Source organism: Elaeis guineensis, chromosome 14, assembly GCF_000442705.2.
Source record: "Elaeis guineensis isolate ETL-2024a chromosome 14, EG11, whole genome shotgun sequence".
Lineage (NCBI taxonomy): Eukaryota > Viridiplantae > Streptophyta > Magnoliopsida > Arecales > Arecaceae > Elaeis > Elaeis guineensis.
In genome coordinates this window covers 42,151,230-42,162,217 of record NC_026006.2, presented here as the reverse complement: position 1 = coordinate 42,162,217, position 10,988 = coordinate 42,151,230, and the positions used below count along the sequence as shown (strand labels likewise).

The 10,988-nt window shown below is 35.5% G+C and overlaps 1 protein-coding gene across 1 annotated transcript; it reads right to left on the bottom strand.

The window, feature by feature from the left end:
- Nucleotides 1-348: 348 nt before the first annotated feature.
- Nucleotides 349-9,603, bottom strand: LOC105057822 (ABC transporter B family member 11). The gene is made up of 13 exons (XM_010940526.4): nt 9,453-9,603; nt 8,667-9,100; nt 8,293-8,347; nt 8,016-8,191; nt 7,578-7,799; nt 7,226-7,464; nt 5,432-5,957; nt 4,890-5,163; nt 3,785-4,668; nt 3,181-3,447; nt 1,758-2,021; nt 1,095-1,388; nt 349-939 (listed from the first exon to the last, which is right to left on the bottom strand). Exons 2-13 carry the CDS (start codon nt 9,018-9,020, stop codon nt 586-588), a joined length of 3,909 nt encoding a protein of 1,302 aa, XP_010938828.1. The 5' UTR covers nt 9,021-9,100; nt 9,453-9,603; the 3' UTR covers nt 349-585.
- Nucleotides 9,604-10,988: the final 1,385 nt, after the last annotated feature.

Below are 10,988 nucleotides of genomic sequence, written 5' to 3'. Positions count from 1 at the left end.
CATCTGACCATGTACGTATTGAAATAAAAGAGGAGGATTTTCAATGCAACATCTGACTATGTTCTTTAATATATAGTTTGCGTCTTTAGAGAAATGAACTGTTTGTTCTCCATCTCAATCAGGCACAAATTGGCAGTGACTTTTCAAAATTTCCCAACTTCAACTTTATTAACCACCTACAGTCGTTAAGTTTTCAACCTCGCACACATCTGCCAGCATGTCGCCTTGCCGTTTCCAACTTAATTACTTAATAACAGTAATTCAACCACTTTTAATTTTGACTGTTTAAAAAATCATATGATTAACTTGTGTTTCAGCTTACTTCCATATAGTTGCAAAGACGATGCATTATAATCACAATAACAAGCTTTATACGCAGCATATATATTCTTTTTCCTAGCCACAGTTTACAGTGAGGCTAAAATGGTTACATTCTGAGGATTGAGGCTAAAATGGTTACTTTCTGAGGATTGCATGAAGTTAGAGTTGCATGAGAGATACAGAGATAACAAACAAAATTGGCATATGGGATTCTCAATAAAAATGCAAACAGGATAAAACATGGACTGCCTGAAGTGCCATATTCTACGAAGAGGCTCTTGAGTGAAGCGCTACTAAGGAGGCGTATGCCCCATCCTTGATATTAATAAGCTGTTCATGCTTCCCTTTCTCTATGATCATTCCATTTTTGACCACAGCAATCACATCAGCACCTTTTATTGTAGATAACCGATGGGCTATAACAATTGTGGTTCGATCGACCATTACTCGATCCAGTGCATCTTGAACAACTCTTTCAGATTCAGCATCAAGTGCACTAGTTGCCTCATCTAGTAATAAGATTTTGGGATCTTTCACTATGGCACGTGCAATCGCAATGCGCTGTTTCTGCCCACCGGATAACTGGATACCTCGCTCTCCAACGAATGTGTCATAACCCTGCAGTTTCAGTTTCAATAAGAGATTCAGAAGTTAATAAAACCCATTTTTTGATGGGCATATATTTTGAAGACGGTAGAAAGAGACAAGTTTTTTTAAAAAAAGCAACCAGCTGGAATTAGTTTAAGAAATAGAGTTATGTGGTGGCATCCAACCTTCTGCAAACCACTAATGAACTTGTGAGCATTTGCTAGCTCTGCAGAAGCTATGATTTCAGCTTCAGTGGCCTGTCCTTCCTTTCCATAAGCAATATTAGCTCGGATTGTCTCATTGAACAGAGATGGTTCCTGACTCACCAGACCCATCTGTTGCCTCAACCACCTCAGCTGGAACCTTTGTATTTCAATTCCATCTAGCAATATCTGACCCAAATCTGGGTCGTAAAATCTTTGCAACAATGATATAGCAGTTGATTTTCCACAGCCACTCTCCCCAACAAGTGCAACAGTCTAAGAAGTTAAATGAAGCTTGTTAGATTTCAAAACTAAAACTTGTAAGTTTAAATGATAATTTTTCAAAATTTATCAAAGAACTAAGTGTGTATCGTCTAGCCCCCTTCCATCTAGATTCTTTGGATTTTGAAGATAGTTCCCTAGTTGAATGAGCTCAAACAGTGATAAGAACAGTTGATCTCTCTACCCAACAACTGGCCTTTGGATTTTGAAGTTTTTTAGTTGCAGCACAGTAAGCAGCAATGGGAGATTTCGTTCTTCCAATTTGGTTGAATTTAAGCTACTCATCTAACTTGCTTAAGTAGAGAACTTCAACATGTAAAAATATAAACATAGATGGAAATTATTTGATGTCTGATCCATTACCTTTCCAGCATGGATAGCCAAGCACAAGTCTTGGAAGATCTGGACATCTGGCCTTGTAGGATACCTGAAGCTGACATGCCGAAACTCAATGTTGCCCTTCACTGTTTCTAAGGACATCCCAGAATCATCACTTGGGTCTATCTTAGATTTCCGATCAAGAATACCAAACACAGAAGCTGTAGCAGATTGGGCTTTGGAAGAGTCTGGTGCAATGGAGCTTGACTGAGAAATTCCAATGGCTGCCATAGAAAGAGCAAAGAAAACCTGTGGCCAGATGAAAGATGTAACTGAGATTAATAAGAACAGCAAATACATCTGCTCTCATAATGTTAATGAACTGGATGATGAGCTTATCCCATCGCAAATAAAGGAAAAAAAATAGCAAAGATGGGTGCAATTACTACATAAGTTCAATTTTCTGTTTTAAGCATTAAAACTTGTCTTTTGAGACAATAATATTAAAGTTTAATCTCGCTACTATGAGATGCATGGTCTTAACCACAGTTCACACTTCAGAAGGTCCTCCAAGGAAAAGCAGTGAATTAGACAGTGAGCCAACCTTGGATGGTAGAATTATTGCATCTCTTTTGTTGTTGGAAAGTTGCAGTTCAGGGCTCTGTTTTGTATGTTTTAGATGTCTGTAATGCTTCTCTAGGCTTCCTTATATTTAAGTTTTAATTTGATTAATGGCTGCTGGTGGCATTTTTCATATATATATTTTATTTTGTTTCTGGGTCGAGTTTTTTGGATGAGAGAGGCTGTAGCATTCAATGTTAGTGGGTGATCCTTCGTAGTCTGTTCTGCTTACTGGCCCCTTGGAGAACCTTTTTTGTTTCACTCAGAATGGAAGCAATGGAAGGGTTTTCCCCTCAGCTCTTCCACGATAAAAAAGATGAGAATTATAGCAATTGTTCTTGTCAGCTTGCATCTGATGTAACCATGCAAACCAAATTTTCATTTACATTAGTTGATTTTTATAAGCATGACTTGGGTAACGGATCCTGTAATCAATGAGTTCAGCATTCACAGATGTTTTGTAGCTGTAATCTGGAATTTGCTAATGCTAAAGTAAATGAGAGAGATCACTTCTATTCATTTTCTACTATTAAATAGAACAACAAGATATAAATAAAAGGCTTTTTTATTAGCTGTCAAATCTTCAAATTGGTATGACAATATTGCATTATTTTTATTTTTTATTCATCACTGCAAATCATATGCATGATGTATGCTACTTGAATGATTTGCTAATTTCTTTTTTATGCTTTCGTGATAAATATGGCAAGACTGAATTAATAACTTCATAAAATGCAATAGTCAAACATAGTTAATTCTTGTCTCATTTGTTTTTGAAGAAAATTATATAATAACTAAAGGTAAATAGAAATTTCTGATAATATTTAAGGAAGCAGATATTACGTACTCGAAAAACTTTTCCAAAAGTGGTCTTCCCATCCTCCACAAGCCGAGCTCCAACATAAAAGCTGGTTGCATACACACAAAACAACAAGAAAAACGAGATTCCAAAACCAATTCCACTGATTATCCCTTGCCTGATTCCCGTTCTCAAAGGGCCTTCGCATTTTTCTTTGTACAGTTCAATTACCTTTTCCTCAGCCGAAAATGAAGCAACAGTTCTTATACTTCCTACTGCATCATTAGCAACTTGACTTGCTTCCTCATACATCATCTGTAGCAATTTTCAAATTTCCACCTCGTCAGAAATCAATGGCACCGCTAAACTCTTTAGTCTAAAGAAAAGAGCTATATCCTGTCTAAAGTTACAGCTACAAACAAAGGTACTTGAATTGTTTCAAAATCTCTCCTAGATGCTCTCTGAGATCAACGATGTTTTAAAATTCTTCACTAAGAAGTTTCATGAGTTAATTTAATTGTGAATAACCATAATAGCACTGTCATAAGACAAATATTTTCATCAAAATATATATTTTAGTAGTTGCTATATATAACAAAATTCATACAGTTCTTCTAAAGGAAGCAAAATTTTCATAGTTCTATAGCCAAACCTTTGCATCTGCACTGAATCCCTTGATAAACTTCATCTGGATATATCCATTGAGACCTATGAGAGGTATCAAAGCCAAGATAATAAGAGATAGTTGCCAATTGGCAAGAAAAGCAATCAGCAAACCAGCGACCATGCTGGCAGTGTTCTGAACAACAAGTGCGAGTGCATCACCCACAAGACTCCGAACTGAGGCTGCATCTGCTGATAATCTTGCCCCAATTGTTCCACTGGAGTTCTCAGTTTTATCAAACCATTCTATCTCCATGTTAATCACCTTCTCGAATGTCATTAGTCTAATTCTTCTTATCAATTTCGAGCCAGCTACAGCAAAGAAGTATGATCTAGCTGGAAGTGCAAGTAAGGACACCACACCAAAGACCAGGAACATTAATGACCAAAAGTTGGAATCCTTCTTGAGCTTGTGCTGTGGCTCATAAAATGCATTTATCACATTGGATAAGAGTATAGCGAATATTGGAAATATGACTCCATTGACAATGGCAGCGATCGAACCAAGTAGAAACACTGGGAGCTCTGGTTTGTTAAGGTATGCAAGGCGGCGGAGAGGTACTTTTTGTTCTTGAGGAGGCACTTCAGTTTCTGGAATGTTTGATTGCTCTGTTGTATTTGCTGGGATATCAATTCCTATAGGAACACCAAGTGCCATTTGGAATGAGTGGTGACTACTTTGCCCTCTAGTTGATCCCCAGCTAATTGAACGGGTGAAGGACAGTCTTTTGCTAGAGCGCCTTCCTGAATCCCCAATGTCAGATTTGTTCTGATCTGGTCCAGATGTGTTATTTGATTCTTTGTTCATTTCCTGCAAGCGTATGAGTTGGCAATAAGCTCCATCTGGATCCTTCAACAGCTCTGAATGTGAACCTGATAAAAGAAGAAATTAAATTAGCTCATCACGATAAATAAATAAATAAGTTCAAGCTTTTTGACAGTAATAGAATCTTGTAGCAATCTTTTGATTATGAAATAAATCAATAGAATTTATCATCTTTTAAATAATGCAAAGTCAAGCACGAGTGGACGAATTTAGTTGGTGAGCTGGCAATGGAGAGGATAGATAGTCACTGTGTCTAATTGATCCTTACCTTTTTCAACAATTGCTCCTCGATGTATGACAGCTATTGTGTCAGCATTCCTCACAGTGCTCAAACGGTGAGCAACTACTACTGTAGTTCGATTTGTCTTGACCCTATCGAGTGCCTCCTGCACAATGTGTTCAGACTCTGCATCCAGAGCGCTTGTGGCTTCATCTAAAAGTAAAATTCGTGGATTTTTCAGAATTGCTCTTGCAATGGCAATTCTTTGCTTCTGCCCACCAGATAGATGAGTTCCATGCTCACCAACCATCGTGTCAATTCCCTGAACATATTGGATAGAGACATTGCAGATGTTTATGAATTAATCCATGTTAAAATAACATGAGATTAAAAAAAGAAAAGAAAACCAAATCAGCAAGATCTAAGATAAAGAAGCCAATAATCTCGCATACTTGGTGTTGTTGACAATTAATAAGCTTTCAGTAGTATTGGAAAAGAGTTATTATTATGGAAGTGATCAGCTATGGTAATGACTGATAAAATTAAAGATTAATAAAAGAACATTTTTAGGAAGAGCATATGTTTGAAACCTGAGGCATTTTATCAATGAACTTGGCAGCATTAGCTAGCTCAGCTGCAGCTCTGATTTCTTCAATAGTTGCATTATCTTTTCCGTAAGCTATGTTATCTCTAATGCTAGAAGCAAATAGGACTGGTTCCTGACTGACAAGCCCAATTTTGCCTCTAAGCCATCTTAGTTGATACTCCTTGATATTTATACCATCAATGAGAACTTCACCAGCTTGTGGATCATAGAATCTTTCTATCAAACTGATGACAGTGGACTTTCCACTTCCACTCTCTCCAACCAAGGCCACAGTCATTCCACTTTCTATATGCAGAGAGAATCCATGGAAGATTTGCTCATCTGGTCTGGCAGGATAACTGAAATAAACATCTCTAAATTCTATGTCTCCTTGGATGTCATTGGGCTGCTTTCCTCTTGTGTCATAAGCATCTATTTCAGTCTTTCTGTTGATAGTCTGAAACATCTTATATGCTGCAGCTTGACCTGCTGCGAATGCTGTCATGCATGGTGATGCTTGGCCTAAAGAGCTGGAAAATTCATATTAGAAGTACACAACATTAGGAAATGTTATAAATCAATAATTTAGTATAATCATTTTACTCCTGGACATCACAAAATGCTTTAGATGGCAGTTACTTCTTAAAGAGTGTGACAAAATTTAATATGCAATTATCATGGCTGAACAAAATTATGTACAACTTGATGATGTTTGGTATTATTACTTCAGCTGCATGTTCATAAATATGCTGTATAGCAAAAGCTAGCCAGAGTTTTATGAATCCAATGAATTCAGAAGTGGTCAGCATATTCTCAATGTATAATTCACAGCTGAATACAGAATGGCATAATATAGTTCACTTGAGATATCTTTATATTCGTCAGTGCCAACATTCTTGGTGTATATGTGTCATATATCACTTCTTGTCAGCAGATAAGTCTATATTTTGACAGGCCATCTGCAATCATTCACCAATTCAGTTTGTCATATTCTCTAGGTTGGCTAGACATGCAACTACTGAAATCTGAAAGAAATTTTAATAATTTTTCATTAGAACATTGAACTGAATTTTAAGCTAGTTGTGGAACTATGTATAGAGGTTGCAATTATAGAAATCGGACAGTATAGTAGAAGGCACTAGAAGATACAACTTCAACCATCAATAATTTGATTGTTTTGAATGAAAATCAGGGTGGTAGAAGTACTAGGAGAAGATGAAAAACACAATATATAGGTAGAGACACATTAACCACCCAAATTGCTTATGTGCATGTTTTGCATATAACTATGACCATCAACTCTTGTTCCATGATTAAGTGCTGGCTTCATGAATCCTCAAAGATAGTCATTCCTATTAAGTTTCCTGCTATGGGTGTATGCATGAGTGTGAGTGTGTTTCTTAATATTCTTAGTAAAATTTCTGATTTTTTATATTTTATCCAGATTCCTAGAGAAATGAGTAGAATATAATTTAAAACTTCTGATATTTTATATTTTATCCAGACTCCTATGGAATTGAGTAGAATATAAATGTAATCAAATGGAACTAGCATTCATCCAGCGAAACTTAAAAATTTAGGGAAGTGTATTAGCTTTTCATTGAAAGGAAGCACCAAAATCACTTTTTTTTCCCTATTTTCACCAGGTCCTCCTATCATATTAACCAAGATGGTTCATTTCAGGTTCTTTTTTGGTGAAAACTTTCATGTATCGGATGAAATTTGCATATATATGTTATGAGATATTTCTTTAACCAAGCTTGTATCATTAAAATATGCAAAGCAATTAGCAACTTACAAAGAGCCAGTCAGGACTGCAAATATCACATTAATGACATCGGCACCTGTGTAACCTTTGTCCAGGATCAATTTTGCTCCATACCATATGCCCAAAGAATACCCACAGAAGAAGAAGAGCATGACTGTGCCAAGACCTAATCCAGCAGCCAGACCTTCTTGAACACCTGAACTGTAAGCACTGTTCAGAGACTTGTTGTATTTGTTCACTGCATGCTTTTCCCCAGTAAAAGAGGCAACCTAAGAAAAGACTTAAGTTAGATTTCTGGAAAAAAAAAAAGAAAGCATGTTTAAGTATAAGAAATGAAATGGTCTACCATGTCCTCCTGTCCTTGAACAAGTGTAAAACTTACTGTTCTAATTGAGCCAATGGTCTGTTCCACAACAACTGCTGCTTCTCCATAAGCTGCCTGTCCACGCGATGCCATCTTGGATACGACGGTGGACATGATTCCTCCAGCAACCACAAGTGGAGGAATTGTGGCCAGCATAACAAGGGTGAGAAGCCACCCTCGAAAAAAGGCAACTACAAAACCTCCAATGAAAGTTGATGTTAACTGAATGAATTTACCAACCTGCAAAATGTTGTAGATATGAAATCCATTAAGACACATTGCTCGAAAAAAGAGACCTTAGAACACCAAAATCTTTCATTTGTCTAGAAGGCTAACAGGATTGGAGGTTTCGAGAAGCCTTTAAAAGAACTAAATTTCCACTATAAGCCTTGTCATGCAATGCATCAATTTGCAAGGCAACAGGCCAAATAAAAGTGCATGAAATGGTACCAGTACCTTTTCACCCATGGCATCTTGAATGAGGACAGTGTCACCCGACATTCTCTCAACAACTTCTCCTGTATTGGTTTCCTTGTCAAAGAATGCAATTTCTTGCCGTAATATGGTTTTCAAGTATAAATTCCGTATTCGTGCAGCCTGTCTTTCTCCAGCAGCCATCCAACAAGCCACCTCTGACAAAGAAATTAGGCCATTTGAGCTCAGCACTTCATAAACTCTAGAATTTGAAACCAAACTTGGCTCTTACGTATACAAATACCAAAACGGTACTTACGGAGGAAAGATGCCACGCCTGACCCAATTGCTAGATAGACAAACTCAAGCGCTACCTGAACATGATTAGACTCATTCATCACTTCATAGTACTAAAAGGATTAGATATATACATTTAATTTTTCATCTTAGGAGAAATCAAATGAAATAAAAGAGAATTGCCATTCATATAAACAGTTGAAGTCTTGATTTAAGAAACTTTGAAGCTAACATAAGCTAATTACCATAATTCTCAACATAGTGAATCAAACCAAATAAAACGGCAATTGAGCATCGAATGAAGAAGGGATAGGGAAAACAGAATCATGCCCAAAATTTTTATGAATATGAACACGACTTGATTGAAAAACTAGCATCTGCATCAGAAACACGCACCTTGGAAACTCTATGAACCACATCATGGGTATCTGAAGCTCCTCCAAAAGATTGAATCAAGTCTCCAAAGAGAATTGTCATAAGTGGCAGTGCGAGCCCGTTTGCGACCGCACCCACAGTCCCCACAATCATCAAACTTATATCAGTTGAGTCTGCAAATGTGAACAGCTTGTAAAATGGTACGGTATAATTGCCATCGTCCTGCTTCCCACTCTTCTCGCTCTCATGCTGATCCGGCATCTTTGCAGGTTTTCCAGGAGGAACTTTTACTACTGAATTGCTAGAGGATCCAATATCATTGATCCTTATACCATCTTCAAGTTCAATGTTTTCCTTTTCTCCTTCAGCCCCCATCTCTAGCCTATGAACTCAATAAACCCTCTTAGAATTCTCTGTGCCTCAAGATCCCCCACTGGTAAATATCAATGAATCACCTGCCACAACACAGAGAATGGTACTTTAGGGTGAAAATTAGAGCCTTCGGCCTAAAGGGCAGCCCCTAGTTTGAATGAAACTTCTGGGGAAACTAACCATGTTAAAGTTCTGAAGAAGAAGAAGCAGAAAGCTTGTGTCACTTTAAATGGAAATAAATATATTTGCTACATGTATCATTGAAAGCACCAAATAAAGGCAGACCAGTGAAAAGAAGACAGCATTTGAATTAAAAAGAATCATGATCTCTTCTCCAAGCAGGGTGGCATATTAGAGTGGAAAACAAGAAGGAACAGAATGAAGTCAAGTTGAAACATGCATTCATTATATACAAAATAAAGTTGTAAAACTTACCAAAAATAAACAGACTTTCCAAGACAGATCAATGTGGATGGAGAGAGAGAGAGAGCGAGGGGGGAGGGAGAGAGAGAGAGAGGGAGGAGGGCAGAGAGAGAGAGAGAGAGAGAAGAGAGAGAGAGAAGGGAGGGGGGGTGGGGAGGGAGGAGGAGGAGCTATAAGAAGGCAGTTCTTTCACCAACCCACACTAAGGGACGAAAAATAATCACGAGTATTGCAACTAAGGTTAGAGTGAAAGCTCACCTTTGCAGGAATTTATACATTTGAATAGGGCCATGCTTTGTGAGCGTTGGGACTTTCTTGGATCGCAAGCATTGAAGTACATACCTGAGACCATTTTTTTTTTCCAGTCAGGGGATGGCAGCCCATTGCGTAGATTAGTATTCATTTTTTTCTCCTTCTTTTTCCTGTCAATTTTGTCGATTTTCTTCCTGTTGTTTTCTATTTTTTTCTCAATCTCATTTACTGTTCCCACGGAGAGCTTCTCTGCCGGCTTGTGACTCGAGGTGACGGTTGTGACATAAAATTAAAATTACGGGGGTGCCCTGACCGTTGACCAAAGGATCCAAAGTTAGAATTTCGCCACTTTAACGAGTACTGGCCCACCTCATTCGAGTGGAACCCAACCCAACCCCGTGATTAGGTCTCTATTTTATAAAAGACTCGTGGAATACTTTTCTTCAATATTAGAGAATATTTTTTTATAATTAAATATTATAAAAAAATTAATTAATTTTTTTATTGATCAATTTATTTATATTTTTATATTTTTTAAGATAAATAAATTATTTTCTCGTGGATAGCATTTACCTATCAAATGAAAAAAAAATTTATCAATTTAGAAGATGATTAAATCATTTTCCTATCAACTAGAAAAATAATATTTTTAATTCATTCCTAATATATTCTTAATCTTATAATAATAATAATATAATAATATAATATATTATCATATAATATATTTTAATATAGTATATCATAATAACATAATATAATATATTATAATTATAATAATATACTATATTATATTTTAATATAGTATATTATAATATAATATAGAATATTATATTATAATATTCTAATAAATTATTATAATATAATATAATATACTATATTATTATAATAATTTAATAATAATATAATGCATTATTATATATAATAATATATCTTATATTAATGTAAGATTTTACCATAATATAATATACCATAATATATAATAATAATATATTATATTATTATATATTCATGTATTATAATATAGTAATATAACAATATATTATATTATATTATATTATTATATATTATTATATATAATAATATTTGTATGATACTATAATGATATTATATATTTTATATATAATAATATATATACTAATATATTATATTATATTATATATTAATATAAGATATTAATATAATACGCTATAATATAATATATTATTATATACTATATTATTATAATGTATTATAATAAAATAATCAACTAATGTAAAAAATTGATATCAGTATCCGCTCCATATTCATTTCGGATCA